The following is a 19,338-nucleotide window of genomic DNA, read 5'->3' as shown; positions in this document are numbered from 1 at the left end:
TCAGGTGTATGCTTCAGTGTACAGCTGTTCTGCATGTGCTAGAAACAGGAAGCTGCCTGTTAACAACACCTCCAAACATGACTACAGTAATACTTTATGGTGTTCAGCTGGAACTGAAATACTTTTTTCAGAAATGGTCTACTAGACCATGGGGGTCATTTACTTACCAATAGGCTATGACTTTGCTTTCTGAATTATTACAATAAATTGTGTATAATGTATATTTTAATCTGTCTGTTTGATAGGCCGGCGACTGTCATTGCTGTCATGCAGGTTCATGCTGTTGCATGTATGCATGTCACACTAGGACAACACTTGACCTTGTGTGTGTTTACAAGCCTTCCCATCCCTATTTGCCATATTATTGAATGTGTTTACCTAAATCTATAAAAAGTAGAACTAATAGCGATACAGGAATATCATGTTGTGGCATGGGATCCGCATCATTTTCATGGTTGATTTAGCTCTTGTATCAGGTCTAGAAATCTGTAATCCACATCCCCAGTTGCTGTTGACCAGTATGTCAGACCCTCTATAATGGCGGCATTTAGGTTTGTGGGCTGACCTCTGCCTACGCCGGCCGGGTCGGGTTGGCTTTTATGGTTTGAGCTATGCTAATTAGCCCAATTCTGATAACTTAGCAGCTCGAGCTTCAGGCTCCCCTCACATCACACCGACTCCCAAATTAGCCGCTATCGGCCCATCGTGGCTCAATATCTGAGAGTCTGGCTCCAGCGTGGTGCATATTATGCAAAGCAGCTATAATTCGGCTGGTTTTATCTCTGCACTTCACACCAAGGCAGGTTATTAGCTGGCGCCCAAGCATACAGCCTGGAGGAATTCTTCCTCGTGGGGCCAAGCATGGTAGAACTGAACATATTTGACTGCTGTAAGGAACGAGGAAATGGTTGAAATGGCTATACCCCTGTGATACATAACAGGATTACTCACACACAAACACACACACACACACACACACACACACACAATATGCAACTTACTTTCATTTTTATTGGCCTGATTTGTTTGATAATCCTGTTTTATTAAAGGTCGAATGCATACACAAGCAAACACACAAATACATTTTTAGACCCAGGCCTTTCACCTTCTTTATCTTTGATAAAAATCTCTATTAATTAATTATATGTTAGAGTTACCTCTAAACAAACACACAGCTCTCTCACTGAAACACTTTGACACATGCACCATCTTTCCATTCTCTAAATCCAAGGCTGGAACGCCAGGCTCGGAGAGCAGGAAGTGCTGCGCTGAGTTTCGGATGAGTGCAGAGGAAGTGTGCTGCCCGACCCTGCTCTCATGTTCCACAGCAGGGCACATACTGTTAAAGCTCATAGCAGGGCGGTATGGGAAGCTCTTCTTGTGAATATGTGTGTGTGTGTTGTGAATATGTGTGTGTGTGTGTGTGTGTGTGTGTGTGTGTGTGTTTTAAAGGTCACAAATCATGTCGTCACAAGGGGAAAGGTTACCTCCCCTTTCTCATTCTTGAGAATTTCCCACCCCTCCCCTAAAACATGATCTCCATCGACAGCCATGTCTTCCAAACATACGAATCATTGCTGTTGCTCGGTGTTTGGATGAAAATTTGAGCACAAATATATTTTTTAGCATTAACAATGGGTTGATTTTAAAAATTTCTGGAAAAAAACGTCAACACGACTGTTGTTTGTGAATGGTGTTAATGCTGTCATTTCTGCGAATGCCCTATAGAAACTTCCTCTCTCTTCCTCATTAGCATTTAAAGCTACAGACACTGAAACAAAGTGAAGTGATTGTCACACACACACACAGTGCACACAGTGAAATTTGTGCTCTGCATTTAACCCATCACCCTGAGTGAGCAGTGGGCAGCCATGACAGGCGCCCGGGGAGCAGTGTGTGGGGACGGGGCTTTGCTCAGTGGCACCTCAGTGGCACCTTGGTGGATCGGGATTCGAACAGTCAAACTGGGCCGCTTCCTTAACCGCTAGGCCACCACTGCCCCAACAAGGTCTGTTTCTGCTCGGTATCGAACCGAGGACCTTTTGCGTGTTAGGCGAATGTGATTACCACTACACCACAGAAACTTACACACAGACACTGAAACGGTGCTTCCTGGGGAAATTTAACTGTGTGACTGGCTAAAAGTGGCTGTAATTCTGCACCACGGCTGAGACTTCAGGTATAGTATTAGGGGACCACTGAGACCTATATAAAGCAAAAAAATGTTAATGTCAGGGGACCTTTAATATGATAAAAAGAAGTGCATAGGTGGAAACGAGTTATTTTCTGTGTCTGTGGGGATGTCTCAATTCTGGGGAGATGACGGTCTATGAAGATCTGGCCTTTGTCAAGGCTGTAGCTTCTGTCCTTTGTCAAATTCACAAGAGGAAGAGCTTTCTCATACAGCCCTGCTATGAGCTTTGACAGAATACAACGGACAATAATAGCATCTACAATATTAATTTGTCAATTTGAATCGTCTTTCTGGAAAAAGAAGGTTACATTTGAAGGACGCCACTTACTTGTCCCTGATGGGCCTCTCTCATTATTGACAGCAACAGTAAGGAGCTGTTATCCCTGATGTATGTCACTGGGACATGGTTGCCAGGTATAACACTCAGGCTGTTTACACGTGTGTCACCTTACTGACTTTGTGAGCTGAATACGTTTCCTTTATTGTCATTAACCACACCTAAAATATTTCTGTAGCTGCTAAACAGATTTTGAGGTCTTTCAGAATCAACATGCATCAGATTACATCAAGGACTCAAAATGAAAATCTGAAACATGTAATATTTGTTAGAATTGCTGTCCTTTCAGCCACTGTGGTCATTTTCAGTCTTCAAAGTAGACCAAGTTTGGACTGTGGAAAGTACCCAGCTGGGAAAGAGCTAGTTTGACAGCCTCTTTACTGTCATAAGATTCATTATTGTTATCGTTGACTGTGATAAACAGTCATATTGTAAACAAACTACCTGTTGACAGTTTTTTTAACCAGTGTAGACAAGTTTGGGGTCATTTTCTATGAAAAAGAGAATTTTTGTGGATGTCCTCAATTTGCAGTATTCACATCCTGGCAAACCCTGATGTCAATTTGTTGAGTTAATTCTAATAATTAGTGAAACTTAAATTGGCTTTAGTGAACACAACATTTCATTAGAACAAATGCATGTTATGTTACTCTCTACATTTACTCAGATATTCCATTCTTTTACATCCATTTCCAGCTACCATAGTCATTTACAAGATTAATCATGTTTGGACAGGAATTTTTTAAAAACAAGGACATTTCTAAATGACCTTAAACTTTTGAACATTAGATCACATTGGCAATATCAAACATTTAGGCATTTACTTATGGTGAACATTTTCCAAAAGCTACGTACTATAAAGTAGTGATTTTTCAGGATGAAAAAAACCAGCTTTTCATTAACCAGAAGTTGAGAAGTTATTTAGTTTGGATCCTGAGAAATCTCAAATGGCACATATGATGTCCAAAACATCACCAACATGCCCAAATGGATAGGTTGGAAATTCCTGTACTTGTGCTCGCTGTTCTCTTGCTATTGCAGCTTTATTATTAGGATTTAGTACTATGGATAACTTGAGGAATATTGCTTCTACAGCCTGTCTCAGATGGCCAAATCATTGTAAACGTTTACTAATAGACCTTGCAGTTGCAGATATATTCTCTGTTTTGGGTATGTCCATTTAAGAAGGGCCCAGGGCTGAACAGGTTACGCTTTATTTGTGAACATTCTTTAACAAGTGCCTTCAGATCCTTAGCTGTCACCCTGGGGTTGAATGTCACTTTTTGGGGATTCTACAACATGCCTTTGAACTGTTCATTATTCTCCTTCTAGTGAGAGTTGAAAGGGCGCTACATTTATTGCCTTACTTTGTGACTTACTGCAGACCCCCAGAGACTTTCAGAAATCTTTTTTTCAATCTTATGATCTTCAGCAACCATTCTTTTGAGCTCCTGTGATATTTCTTTGGGCAAACTTGTGTTAGCCGCTAGGATCACTTATTCCATTAGTTCACATGCACTGTCCAGCCAAACAAGAGGGACTATTTCACATATGTTTATTCACCTGTGCATTTAGTTTAAAAAAGCACACAGGAGCAGAAGGGTTCAATTCTGTCGAGATGCACCCATCATGCAAATCTGTGGAGGCAATATTGTCTGAGTATACTTGGTCAGGTCTGGGTTCAGCAACATGCCTACCTGAATGACCATGATTTTCCATCAGTGGATTTTTTTCCAATAACTGAAGACGTAGTTCAAGACAATAATGCCAGTCCTCATCAGGCTCTAATTTTAAAAGGACGTCTCAGGGAGTATGAGACATGGCTACTACAGAGTCCCAATCTAAAACCGATTGAGAAACTCTTCCATTCTCAAAACAAAATGTTGGTGAAAAACAAATACCAACAAATGTATATTGAAACAATACAATAGAAGATGCATTAAAGCTATACACAGTCCAGACAAATAGTATTCACTTCAAGAAGTAAGCTGCCAGGTTGCTTCCTTGTCCTCAGTAAAGCACTCGAGCTCACCAAACTACCAGCCATGTCTTTGTCTTCTGCCTGTTCTCCCATGTTTCCTGCTTTCATCATATGCTGCTATTTTGTGTCTGTGCTTTGTTGTTGTGCCCATTTGTTCTTGTGTCCATACTGGTGTGTTCTTAAAATTAATTGATCAAATCAGGAGTGGATAAATTCATTGACTTGTTTGCCCCTCGTCCATTGTCCTCTGATTGATCTGTTATAATTTCCTAATGAGGAATAGTTGAAAAGCAATAGAAAAAGCAGTTCCGCTGATACTTTGTCGACCGTTGAGAATCGATCTGCGCTCTCTGTAAAGAGGTGACCTCTGTGTGCAGTCCTACACTCTGCATTTTCACAAACGATTCTGCATTCAAGTGATACTGTATCACATTTCAAAGTATTTTCACCTAAAAGTCACACAAGAATGTGTGTGTGTGTATGAGAGAGACAGAGAGAAAAAGAGTCCGTTTCATCCTGCGTGGCCTTGATTCTCTGAGAGGAAGAGGAGACTTTACCATTCTCTTTGGCTGGCTAGCCTAGTTGCTATGGGAACAGTGGAGCGCAGATTGTCCTTGGCTTGCCGATGGGAAGGTAGCTGCCATTCAGAGCGACACTGGCAACAATGGGGGTCTGATGAAGACACATGTTAGAGTAAGAGGGCGCGCGCGCGAGAGAGGGAGCTGAATTGTGTCTGTCCACAGTCATATATCAAACGTGAGATGAATACACAAGGCAAGCGCTCGCTGATGTTCTTCTGGAGTGCAGTGCGCTCTGCACATTACCGGGGATAATCTCTGCCACTCTCCCCCTACAATCACCTGCTTCCTGCACACACAGTCACAAGTGTCACGTGCTTCCTGATTCCCATGCTTCTCATGTTCGGAGGAGCTCTTTGCGCAGTTTTCGAGCCTAGAGCTCTTATCTGACCTGCTCAGACTGGAGGCTTTGGCTGCAGCTCGAGACTCTTAAGAGCCATTGAGAGCTGTAAAGAGCACGGGCAGCCAGAAGCGACACCATGCCGACTCAGACTTGTGCTGCTAAACGTCTGGGCTGAAAGATCCATCAGTGGCCAGTGTGTACGCAACTTTTTGGGAGAACCTTTAGGTCAGTCGCTGATTAAACCTGGGTGATAGGTTCACCCCATCAGGCTGCTAAACACCAAATGCAGCCAGAAACATTATCACATATACACATTTGGTGGAGGCATTTCTCTTGCCTCTCTCTACACGGTGTCTCTATAGGAGATAGAATGCTCAACTGAGATATAGTTGCACCGCACATGTGTTAAAACATTTGAAGTGCCTATTCAGAACAGTTCATCTGCCCACAGCTGCTTTTTTGGATCTGTCACTGGGCAGATTCTCTCTGAAGAACATTTGCTGCATTTGCCAAACCAATATCGCATTTTAAAATGACCGCTTAAGGCTTTTCCTATGTGGAGACAAGTTGACAGTTTTATTCTGTTGTTTTATTTTCCTGTGTGTTGCAGCAAGTGAACACCATCCTGAAAAATGAAATTGTTTTACGAATGATAAGGCTTGTGTTAAATTTACATTTACAGCATTTATCAGACGCCCTTATCCAGAGCGACTTACAATCAGTAGATACAGGGACAGTCCACAGCCCCTTAGGGTTAAGTGTCTTGCTCAGGGACACAATGGTGTTACCCACCAGGCTACTACCACCCTAAATTCACCCTGAAAGCAACATTGGTCAAATCCTTCCCATGTAGATTATATAATATTTCCTGTGTATGAAAATATGGTGTGTGAGTGTGAGAATATGAGTGCACGTATTGAATTAATGCAATGAACTGACCTGTCTAGCACTCTTCAGACTGCAGATGCAGAATAGGCAGTCTGTCTCACTCCCATCTGGTCTGCTGTCATCTGTACGGTCAGAGAGAGAGATAGGCAGACAGACTGGATTAGTTTTATTGAAAACTGCTCGGAGGAGGAAATTAAGAGATTGTGAGAGAATGCAGTTGTTTTTTTGTTTTTTTTGTCTGTCATCCATCCATTCAGATAAATTCAGTCTTTCCCTATATTTCACTCCTTTCTGTCAGGATTTCACATTTCAGTCTATTAGTATCTGTATTTATTCTATTTATATATTCTGTCTTGACGTCAAACTCCCCCATCCAATTATCCATGATGTTTGTGGTGCTAATTTCAGTAGCCGTATGAATCATAATGTACTTTCACTATATTGTTAAGTATTACTAGTAGTAATCAGCGCGGTATAAAGTAAAGGAGCAAAGATGATGGAATGGAGGGGCCAAGAGATGTGTAGTGGTTAACAGATGTAAGTGAGCATAATGCTGTCAGCATGGTTTGCATGTATTAATTGGTTAAGTAATGCCTGACGTCTGATGGGATATGCTTCTATCCAGATTCTGTTTTTAAACACATTTTGAGTTCCTTTCAGCCTGCGTACTGATGAGCGATCGCAGCATATGTTCATAAGCACTGAACAGGGGCCCTCTCTATTTCTGTCTTAATTAGTTTGCTTGTGCTGTCACTGAGAAGATGCCTTGTACCGCGAATAAACAGGATGTGAGCCCTATCGACAGAAATGGAGCCTGGACATTTTTTCTAAGGTTGAACTTGCTTAGAAGTCAGCGCAGCAGCTCACTTGCGAGTGGAGAAGGAGAGGCGGCCCGTCAGATTGCTGTCGGGTTTCAGCAGCGCTGCTGTCCTCGTTAGTGCTGCATTTTTTAATTAAATGCAGTCGGGCAGGACAGCATGTCAGCCTGCTACAGCTTTGTGTGTGTTGGGATTCTTGAATTAATATATTTATTGTTGCAAAAGTTTGGCTTTTTCTTTTCTAAAGGTAAATACTTAATATTGACAATAAACTAGGTTAATTTTAAAATCTGTGTGTGTGTAGACAGACTCATATGCTAAAGTGTGGACAGTATAGTTCGCCTTAGCGTTGCTCAGAATGCATGCTGGGATTCCGACAGCACAGGAGCTCAAGAAGCTCAGCTAGATCGGGTTTTTGATTCGGAAGTTAAATGAAATCCCACAAGGTCCCATTGAGAGAGCAGTAGAGAACGCTGCACCATGCAGAGCTGCACAGCTGGACCACCCATAGCAGCTCCAACAATCCCAGGGCCTTCACGCTGACTGGTGTAGGTTGTTCCTTGCTAACGTGTGTGTGTGTGTTATATCCAGATGGAAGAAGGCAAGAAACACATTTCGTTTCTTCGTTTCTTTTTTTGCAGAAGTGAAGTGTTTGATAAATCTGTTTTTTCAGAGTCGACTCTTCATTTACCTTCATGACTTCTTTGATCACTATTGGAAAACCATCCTCGTTGTCTAACTGAAATTGGTGGAGAGAAGAAAATCTTGAAATCATGTTCAAAAAGCCAGGCTGTCTCAGTTATGGGGTCTTATGACAATATATTTTTCTAAAATTTAGAATGTGAATATTGAATGACTGTATAATAATTCTGTAATTATCCACCTTTAATGTCTTTAAAGTCACTAAACAGCTTGAGAAGTCTGCTTTCATTTTACATGTATTTGTGCAGGGCGTACTTGGTATGTAACATGAATGATACTGTGTGTAAAACTCAGCATCTCTCTCCGTAGATTCACCTCCTGATCACACAGGTCGGCGGAGAAGCATGCCAGGTTCCGGCCCTGACAAAGTACTGCCCAACATGGAGACTGCTGCTGCTGCCACACCCTTCAGAGTCACGGTGAGCACACACCTTTCTTTGTAGGTCAATATTTGTGTGTGTGTGTGTGTGTGTGTGTGTGTGTGGTCCTCCTCAGTCTGCTAATGATTTCTCGTTGGAATAGCATAGAAAAAAAAACACTTTCATTACAATCCCCAGAATAAAAGCTAAACCAACTAATATGCCTTATTGGATGTCATAAAACACTCTCTGGACCTGAACTCTGTGCTATACCAGATGCAGCTGTGGGCCTGATGCTCTAAAACATGTCTGGACTGCAGATGGCACTTCACCACTCCAACACTGTGGATGAAAATGTCTCATTTCAGAGCAACACTATGTTTTATTATCGAGCCTGCTAATCAAAGCCAATCCGGTATAATGAAAGCTGGACAAAAGGGCTCTGCACTGTTATGTCATTTTGCTACTCTACCGTTGGCTCACTCTGAGCAGGGTTGCTAGTTGCTGAAATGCCATATGTGCCGGATAGCAAATGTACATATATAATTGTTCCATGAACAGGCAATTAATAATATACAAGGCAGCGATCAGTCTCCATTGGATTCTAATTAGCAATTTACCGAGCAAATCCTATTAATAAAGAGAGCAAATTGTGCATTACCAATCCACAGACTGGCTGTAAACATTATATCACATTGTCAGTCCTCATTAGTGACTTTGTTAGTTTCATAATCACAGCTGTCAGTCTGTGGCCAGGCATTCTATCTAACACGTAAAGAACATTTGATTGGCTTTAAATTGTGGATCGTAATGTAACAGTTTCATAAAGTCTGATTCAGAAATGTGATTGTTTGAGCCATCCCACATTTCTGTTGCTCTCTTTTACTTTCTGTGTGGATATATTAAAGGGAGAGCTGTTTCCTCTGTGTTGTGCTACTTTAACTATAACTGTAACCATTACATTTTTGTGTGTGCAGCAGCTGTATAAAAACATCCTTGTGTTACCAAGATGAACCCATGGACCTCCCAAAGATCAGGGGATTGAGTTAATAGCCTTTTATGGAGCTCTGGATTCTTTTAATGAACACAAGGTCTTTAATAAAAAAATACATACCATGTGACACTCAAGGCTGTCATCTTTGAAGGATCTTAATAGAAGATAGTTAACTATTAAACATCAAAAGATACTGTGGATATTAAACAGGAAATGTGAGTTTTAGGGGTTCTTTATATTGGACTTTAGTGTGTATTACAAAGTCAGCTTTGAACAAATTGAAATGGTAAATATATATGGCCTGTGTGAAATCATGGGGCAGAGGTGGCCTAGTGGTTAAGGAAGCGGCCCCATAATCAGAAGGTTGCCGGTTCGAATCCCGGTCCGCCAAGGTGCCATTGAGGTGCCACTGAGGTGCCACCGAGCAAAGCACCGTCCCTCCACACTGCTCCCCGGGTCAGGGCGATGGGTTAAATGCAGAGGACACTGTGTGCACTGTGTGCTGTGCTTCTGTGTATCACAAGTGACAATCACTTCACTTCACTTCAAATCAGTCATTGTTCAGTGATAAACCTGGTGGATATACTGGCCTCTACTGACCTAGACTAGTACTACATCTGAACGCAGCCAAAAGGCCAAAGCAGGCCTTATCATGTTGATGAAAAGATGGTGTTATGTTTTTACAGATCCTTTTGTAATTGACTTATGTACTAAATATTTTTTGGGATGTTTTCATTATATGTTTGGTCCTGCTTATAATTTCTGACATGCATGTGAGTCAGGGGAATTGGAAACCATGTCTGTGTTGTTGGAACAGACTGCAGCTAACCCCATAGCCTGACCGGAAGAAGCAGGTTTAGAAAATGAATGAATAGATTGACTTTTTGGTTTGTGTGACATGCATGCACATATGTAGGTTTAATCTACCTCACTAGCTGTGCTACTGCAACCTGCTCCTGCATTTAATTCTTGCTTTTACCATGTCCTCGCCTTTGGTTTTGTGAAGTAAGCTCTGTTTGCTGTGCTTGTTGGTGTAAGGATTGAGATGTGGATGTGGTGTGGTAGGCTGGGCGGGTTTGGGGCTGCTCTCTGTTGACTGTGGGATTCAACTCAAAGGACCCACTGCCAGCTGGCCCTTGAGGGCGGCTTTGCTGAGTGGACAGATAGCAGAGGCCTTGACCTCTTGCCAACCATTCAGAGTGTCACTGTGAATTTGATGTACGCTAGAAGAGAGTGGCATGTTTTAGGAAACAAACATAAAAGTAATAGTAATTATTATTGTTTCTGGTGGGTTTCATGCTTTGGGAGTGCAGCACCATCCTCTGTCAGGCTCGGCGCAGGGTTCCCCAGAACGTCCTGGCTCTCCTTTGGACTACATTAACACTGCACTCTAATTCAATTAAAAGGCCAATCTGAGCGTCTGTCTGGAGTTGCTCTCTCCCAGATGGAGGGATAGTGGGAGGGAGGGTCTGCAGTCTGCCTCTATATGAGGCTGATGTAACGCAGACTTTGTATGTATCCCACTGTTCCCTGGGACAGAACAAAACCCTTTAATTGGACACACACACACACATACACACACATTAAACATACTATATTATATAGATCTTGCATTAACAAAAATAAACCAAGATAAGACACACATGCGTAAAGAAATATAGTCTGTTGAATGGGAAATGCTTTATCTGACAGCTTGGAAGATACGCACACATACTTTGAATTGAATTGATTTAGACTTAAGCCTGCTTGTCTGCTCTCATTAAAGTACAGCGGAATGCAGCGGAATTGGATTTCCTGGTGCAGGTTCCTTTCTTTCTCATTTCATTAGAGTTCACGTACAAGGTGACACTGATGTAGCACTGAAATGTGTGTACGTATATCTGATGTGTCTGTTCATTTATCTATTTATCTGTCTGTCGATCAATTCATCCATCCATTTGGATAGCTCTATGTTGACAGTGTACTGTTGATTCTGCACTGTATATATAAAAATGGTTTTACTGATCATCTGCTGGGATTTACATCCTTTTGTGGATTAGTAGTAACAGTGCATGACTCTTAATACCTACTGCTTTGCACGGACTCAGTGATTGGTTACGCTGGATTTTTTTCCTTGACTTTCCAAAAATGAATCCATCAGTATGTGTCTCTGTGTCTTGTTGAGAGTTTTTCATTTTGTGGGCATGTGTGTACAAGGTCATTTGAAGGATTTTTTTGATGTGTCCTTTTCCTCCCTCATCTTCTCAATTGCTCCCAAGACAAATGAAGATGGAGAGAGCACTCTCTCTCCCTTCAGACCTGTGATTGGATATAATACTGTGTGTGTGTGTGTTCATAAGTGTGTCTTTAATCACCACAGGGGTGTAATTATGCAGATTATGCAGATGTGTTAATTGTGAAGAGGGTGGCCTGTTTGTAGTTTGTTGTCATTATTCTGCCAAAGATTCTTTTCTTTTCTTTTTTCTCTTCTTTATATTCAGTCTGCTGAATTTGAACGACCACTCAGCTGTATTAAACAGACAGTCAAATGTTGCATGCACAACTCATTTTACATTATAGGACAGAACTGAAGACACAGGAGTACAAAATAATGTGAGGTTATGTAAGAAAAAACAGAAGTTGAATATTTGAGTGTCCAAAGCAGGGAGCTTTTGCTGTGATGGCATCATTTCACTCTTGGCTTCTCTCCACCACTTTAAGTTAGACAACAGGGATGGTTTTCCAACAGTCCCGAAGGTTTATGCTGAACACTTTCTTATCCTTAATTCATGTTAATGAGCATCTCATGAAATGCCTTTTGATGATGACACGAGTGAACAAAGCAGCCATGAAGGTAAAAAGAGGCGACTTCCGACAGATTAAGGGCTTTTATTACTGATAGAAGATTTAGGAAGTTCTGCTGTCCAGGATACGATGCTGGGCTGGTTAATGCCCCACTCTTTAGGCTCATTTCCTCATCAATCATATCTTAGAGTTTCTGTGTTTGAACCATTCTTTTCTTTCTTTCCTTTTTTAAAAAATTGTAATAACTGAAACATTTCACATGTCACAGGAAACTCAATTCACTCAATTCAGCTCTCATTTGCTGTGTCTTTCTCATTGCCTCTCAGTTCTGTCTTCTTATGCCAGCTATTGGTCTCCATAGAAACAGGTGTTTTGGGAATGTTGGCTTTCGAGCTGCAGATACAGCTCTGTGGTGCTAAGAAGAAGCCAGGATGAGAGCGATGGGAAATGAATGTAGTTTATCAAATAAATGAATGAACATTATTGAATAAATTCAAGAATATAATAAAATATGAATACATGAATAAACGTTATTTATTGCTAATTATACATGACGAGATTAACTTTTTCTTTGTTTGCTTTCTATCTCTGTGCCTCTCAGGGTTTCCTGAGTCGCAGACTGAAGGGATCTATAAAGCGCACTAAGAGTCAGCCCAAACTGGACCGCAACAGCAGCTTCAGACACATCCTGCCAGGCTTCAGAAACGCAGAAACTGACAGGTACAGATCCTTCATTGTTGCTTGGGGTTCTGGGAATATAGGTTGCGACTATAGGTGTGTGTGTGTGTGTTTATGTGTGTGTACTGTTTGCTTGTTTCTGTAGAGCTTCTTTGTGGTACTGTAACTGATGGCTGGTTTTCAGGGTCAGTGTTGACAGAGAAGAGTATTAGAGCCTTACATTCCAATCTGTCATCCTTCTCCCCCTCTCCTTCTCTCCCTCTCTTCCTGTCTGTCACTGTCTTGCTTATGCATTAAATCTCTCTGGCTGGTCAGCTCTCTGCTGATGGTTTGATTCCCATATTCCTTGATGATATCATCATAGGCTCATTACTTTACCCTATGTTTGGACTATATACTAATCAAAAGATATCCAAAAGGTAAAAATCCATCTTAAGTAGTTGCTACACCATTCAGGTTCAGATTCTACACAATTCCTCCAAATGGAATCATGGCTCCCGTTCAGATACCAATATTTCATCATAGTATGAAGATAATCACTTGAGACTTGTAAAATCCCAGGCATAGCTGCAGCAGAAGGCTATGAAAATCAGTATTAGCCTTAGACAATCACACAAATACACAGAATTCCACAGTGGTGCTCTGTCTCACATCAGCAGCAGACATCTGATGAGAAATTGGTTTGACATTTGTGTGGTACAGATCCAAGTTCTTCATGGCGACCTGCAGAATTTATTTGTTGTTTTATGATCTGCATTACTACTGCACGAATGGTAGGATGAAATTTTGTGTGTGTGTGTGTGTGTGTGTGTGTGTGTGTGTGTGTGTGTGTGTGTGTGCATGAGATACACCATGATTTGCTGAATGCTAAATTTGTTGTTTTGTATTTAGGTTTGTCCCTGTGTGTGTATGGGTTTGTGAGATAAGAGACAACCCTGGCTCTTTCCATTTCCTCTTCCATATTTACCTACTGCAACAAACGCTTTATCGGAGCAAAACAAGGAATGGTGGATCAGACAGTGAAGGGGGAGCAGAAGCAGATTAAGGGGAAGACAGAGCGTGAAAACGAGGGAATCGGAGAGAGAAGGATAAACATTTGGAAGAGATTAGGAATAAGACAATGGTGGGAAAATATAGCATGCAAATATAGACTAAGAAACCAGAAAATAATAAAGGACATGATTCAAACCAAGATGACGGGACTCTTCAGTTAATCAGCACAAACCTGCATACATACCTCTCTGGATAAGGTTGACAAAGTTCTGCTATAATGTGTAAAATTATTGTATACGACAATCATTTTTGCTGTTTTACAGTTCTGTTTCTTTGTTAACCCACGATTGGCATTTTGATCTACAATAGAGATATGAGAGCAATTATTTTCAGCATCTGCAATGGAAATAACTAATTGACCAAGATAAAATTTGTCTCCCCATCTGAAGAGTGATGAGTTATTACAAAAAAATCATGCTTTGCATCATCTACTGATTCAGATTGTTCAGACTGTACTATAATATAATGTTATGTTATGCTTTTTACACATTGTGCTAAATTACCAGCAAAACCGCTGCAGGATAACACAGAAAAATGTTATATGCAGAACAATACAATGATTACAGTGTACATAAAGTTGAACATGTTGTAATGTGGTAATTGGTATTGTAACAGTCTGACAGTTGAGCTGTTCCTGTGCCGGCTGGTCCTGGGCTGAAGGCTTCTATATCATCTGCCAAAGGGCAGCAAGAAAAAATGTGATGACCTTCCCTGCTCTTTTCCTGGTTCTTGAGAGGAACAGGTCGTGGATTGAGGGCAGGGGGGCACCAACAATCCTTTCTGCTGGCCGTGCAGTACAATGCAGTCTGTTCCTGTCCTGTTTAGTCACTGCACCATACCATACTACCAAGGAGCACAGGACAGACTCACCGATCACCATCTATGTGGAAGACTGTACTTCTTCAGTTGCCTCAGGAAGAACATCCTCTGCTGGTGTTTTTGGGGCTCTGCAAAATGTTTCTGGTCCCTAGTGTTACCTAATTTTTACAAACATGAGTCAAAAATTATACTTAATTAATATTGTCAACAGTAAAAACAGTGCGCGCACACATATAAAATGGTAATAAACACACTGGCACACTGGTGGCTTTTGAATGCGTGGCTTTAGGCTGAATCTGTGAAGTGGATGTTTGAAGCGTGATCTCTAGATGATATAGTAATAAGACGTAATCAGCTTTGAAGTCATGTACATGCATACACACACACACACACACACATACATCTGAATATTAATGTGTAACTTTGGTTATCTTTTACCTTAACTGTAATTGAGACAGACATATTGTGTTTAATTTATCTACAGTATTGTGTATTTGTGTTACATTGGCAGATTCCTTTGTTTTGTCATTAGATTTTGATCGCTCATTTTTTTTGTGTTGGCACTGAGAGAAGACAAGAAAGAGTGCATGTCTGTATGTGTGCGTTTGTTTGTGTGTGTGCTTGTGCATGCGTGTGTGTGTTGGAAGAGGATGATGGATGAATTAATACTGTGATTAATAGACACCCAGAACACATTACTGCAGTTTTGGCCCAGTGCTTCAGATTTCGCAAACCATAATGAGCCATCCATAATCATCTTGCTCTTGGTTTCTGCCTTTACTCTCTAGTTTAAATGCCACAAACCTCATACCAGCCCCGTTCTCACCATAAAATGACTTATGATTATATTCTCCCCTCAGCAGTGTCCTACATTTGCGTTGGCTCCAGTTTATCTCTGGATCAGTCTGCCTTTTTTGTTTATTGCACATTTTATTGCATTAGCCATTAGCCCCACTCTCCTAAATCCCAGTAGAGGGCCATGCTGCGCCTCCTCTCCCCGTCTAAGGTTTTACCATTAGCCATGAGCCTGTGCCCCCCACCCGGCAGTGAACTTAACCCCCCTCTCCTCATCCATCTTTCTCTCCAAATGAGATTATTTACTGTGTGGACGTCCATAATCCCAGACCATCTCGTTTGATTGGATTAAAAACACTAATTGTCTACATTGCCAGAGGGAGGGGGGAAGTGGAAACGGCAGCATTGATCTGTGCACTGTGGCCTATGAGAGATGAGTGTGTCTGAGCTCTGCGGGGGAAAATGGATTTATACTGGACTTGTGCATCCTGTACCGAGACTCATGTGAGTATTTATCAATATACATATTAAAAGGTTTGTATGTGTGTGTTTTAAAAAATAGGAAATTAAGGAGGAAATTAACAAGGAAAAAATGCATAAATGAAATTTCCATGACATGAGTTTGGGCATAGGTTAATAATGTCAAAAGTAGGTGTAAATAGAAATGAAATATAAGCTATTTGATATACGAATGTATTTACACATTTACAACATATATCTATATATGTATTAACTCCACTCCTCAAGAACAGAAAAGTATGTGGATTTATATATTTTTTTTTCAACCATTCAAACATAACATTGCGTCTGCAGATCAGGGACTACTGCATTATTCAGAAGTTTCAATTCAGTAAAATAACCAAGAGCAGAGAATATAATTCCAATCCAGATGACTGCCCCCCACCCAATCCATAAATCTCTTTTGACACTCTTTGTTATTACATACAAACAAAGACTGTTTGCTTTGAGCACTGTTTTCAGAAGTGAAACGTCCTCTTCATCACGCCCCACCATGCTCCATCACGTTTTGTCAGATACGTGGAGCAGCTCAGTATCTTCAGTGAGCATCAGGTGCTGGACGTGGATGGATATGAACCATTAATGTCCATTTCTTCGTTTGTGTGTGTGTGTGTTCCATACACAGTCATTAATCCAATAAGCTGATGACATTTAGCATCATTACATGCAGTAAATATTCACCAGGTGGTCTTCTCAAATATCAAGGTTTTGTAATGTTCCCTTTGCCGCCCTCTCTCGCTCTCTCTCTTTTTCTCCTCCTATTTTCCCCTTTTTTCTCTTTCTGTCCCTTCCTCTCTCCCATACTCATCTATAATTCAGAGCCTTGGTTAGATTTAGCTGAAGTCGGTAGTCAGACGAGCAGATGGCTCTTTGGTTTTTAGGTAAGGTGATATCATCAGTACATTAGACTTTTACTGCTGGCCTAAGCAGGGAGAGGGAGAGAACTACATTTATGAAATGGTGGAGGTGGAGACACTGTAAGTGTGACAATCACTGAGAACGTCAAATTGGAAAGAGGTGGACTGAATACACAACTACTTCCCCTCTGTCTCCCTCTCTCTCTCTCTCTCTCTCTCTCACACACACACAAAGTCACACAGTAATAGAGACACACCCAGAAACTTTTGCACAGCATAGAAAGACATACAAATACAAAGTCTCAATCGAGACTTTAGTCTAAGTCTTTTAGTTTGTTTCAGGATAGATAGTTAGATAGATGGATGGATGAATGGATGGATAACATTCTTCCATGAAACACACAAGACCACCAAAGGTGGCCATTGACCTCCCAGGTGTGGGCTGAGGTTTCTGTCTTCCACAACTGATCATCTGTTGCATTCTGCTTTGAACAGCCATTGGTGAGTCACTGTGCCCTGTGGATAACCTTCTTTGCCAAGCAACCAATGTTAACATTATTTTATTTTAGTTCATGCTCAATTAAAATTTGCAGTGAAGTACATTTTATTATTTTATTGGCTAACACTGGTATGTGGATTTGGCCCAGTGGTGGATGTCATCCTGCAGACAGCCTGTATACGTATATTTCATAACAAGTAAAATGACCGTTGGATTGGCTACATATAGTTGCCCCACTCAGACCATCCAACCTTCCATCTCCAAGCACTTGACCAGGACTTTACCTCAAGGACTCTCTGATCAGTTTTTAAGACTATTCATAGCCTTAGATTACCTGGTCTTCTACGTTTCCACTTGTTCTTTTTCTTCCCGAGTTGTCATGGAAACTGTGACATTTAAATAGATTGTATCTAGGCTTTATTGCCTTATACATTATATTCAAATTGAGGAGACAGTCTAATGGAATAAATCATATCCCTTTCATATGTATTATATCTTTTTATTCAATAAGTAAATTTACATTCAAGCATGTTATGTTCAGTGAGATTTTGCCTGCAATAGAGGTACTAATATAATCTCTCTCTCTCTCTCTCTCTCTCTCTCTCTCTCTCCCTCCCTCTCTCCTGGAAATAAAGAAGGCTTTACAAGTGATCTGACATTGAATTCCTGGGAATCTGGTTACACATGTGAGGTGTAGCTGGAGGTAGAGTTCATTAGCATGCCACCTCCATGTAGTGTATTTCTATACGCATCGAGATGTGGAGGTGTGTCTGTGTTCTATAGATGGGCTGCGGTATCTGCATGGCAGTTCGATGGTGACTCAGCACTATTACCCAGGAAGTCAGTGGATGAACCTGGTCATTTGACCCAAAACCCACACGCACAGAGACTCTTAGACATGATATGATTGAGGCTGATTGTGTAGTGCTGGAGTGACTGTTGTGGTAGATGGTGCTCTAATGAATGAAAATGAAATGCAGGCATTAGAGCAGCTCTGTTCCACAGCCTGAGACTCAAAGTGAATTCACCCAGCCAGCCGTGGCTGCCTGTCACAATACCTCGGGACAAAAGACGAAGTCTCAATTGCCATGCACTTACTCTGTGTCAATTTTTTACAAGTTTGTGTGTCTTCTTGTATGAGCGTGCGTGTGTTACCATCTCACTGCACTGGAGTGTGGAAAGCAGTCTAAAAGGCATTTTTATTGCAGTAGACTATTTTTAGTAGACTTATTCCTGGGGATTATGTGGAGATATTTGTTGTCATGCTTGCTATATTGTTAATATGGGTGTAATAGTATGCATTAGTATGTGTAATAGTATGTGTATCAGATTTTTAGGTTTAATGCTGATGTGTATTTTGTTGGTGAACTCTCATCTATCAAATCAATACATGGGGAATTCTCAAAAAATATCTTTAAAATGGGCGAATCTCATCTCCAACAGACAGACATAAAGACAAACACATACACACAGAAACAAACACCCTTTTCTCTCTTGCCGTCTTTGTAGCATGACAGGCAGCTGTTACCTTCAAACGGCTGCAGCTGAATGGCTCAGACCACGGGGCAGGTGTTTAGGAGAGCAGTGCTGGGCCTGTGAGGCTGAAGATTTTCATTTTGTGGGTCTGTGCATGGAAGTCTGCCTATATACAAGACAGTGGGGTTTCCAAAGGCAAAGTCTGACCTAGATTCAGCCCTTTTGCACAAGGTGAGGTGTCTAAGATCTGTCTCCTTTATTCAGATGCCATTTTATATGCATGCATGTACAACATGGGTTTTCCAGCCAACTGTCTACTGATGGCATATTAAGTTGCAAGGCAGTTCATTGGGGCTTTTCTTTCTTTTCCTAACTGCTAGCACTTCATCACTCATATGCATCTTCAACAACATGAGACATTGGTCCCATTTGTGAGGCACCATTAAAATTCATCGATATAGTTTAATATAATGTGTGATCGCCGTCCCACCACCGGGCCCACAGGGAGTGCACATACAACCAAGGGGGAGCAGGAGAAGTTGGAGGTTAACATTTTTTGACACCGATTTTTGAACGCCCCTTCTAGACTTTGAGACCGACTCCTTCTTCTGCCCCCGACAATCCAAAAGCCTCAGTCCCTGACACACCAGATGCCGTGTACGAC

The 19,338-nt window shown here is 41.3% G+C and overlaps 1 protein-coding gene and 1 non-coding gene across 9 annotated transcripts in view; one reads left to right on the top strand and one right to left on the bottom strand.

Moving 5' to 3' along the window:
- The window catches only part of dab2ipb (DAB2 interacting protein b), a 153,906-nt gene that overhangs the window by 76,239 nt on the left and 58,329 nt on the right, over window positions 1-19,338 (top strand). For 7 of the 8 annotated variants that reach the window (XM_028971473.1, XM_028971470.1, XM_028971471.1 and 4 more), the window contains 2 exons: window positions 8,151-8,260; window positions 12,580-12,698. In XM_028971473.1, the coding sequence (XP_028827306.1) occupies window positions 8,151-8,260; window positions 12,580-12,698 (229 nt within the window). Of the gene's footprint in view, window positions 1-8,150; window positions 8,261-12,579; window positions 12,699-17,879; window positions 17,902-19,338 lie in introns of those variants that run through there. The other variant, XM_028971480.1, reaches the window with a different exon arrangement.
- Window positions 2,012-2,084, bottom strand: trnav-aac (transfer RNA valine (anticodon AAC)). Its single transcript has one exon. It is a non-coding gene; the product is annotated as a tRNA-Val (tRNA).

The sequence above is a fragment of the Denticeps clupeoides genome, chromosome 3 (assembly GCF_900700375.1).
Source record: "Denticeps clupeoides chromosome 3, fDenClu1.1, whole genome shotgun sequence".
Classification (NCBI taxonomy): domain Eukaryota; kingdom Metazoa; phylum Chordata; class Actinopteri; order Clupeiformes; family Denticipitidae; genus Denticeps; species Denticeps clupeoides.
The sequence above is the reverse complement of the archived record's forward strand: the minus strand, read 5'-3'. Positions and strand labels throughout refer to the sequence as shown.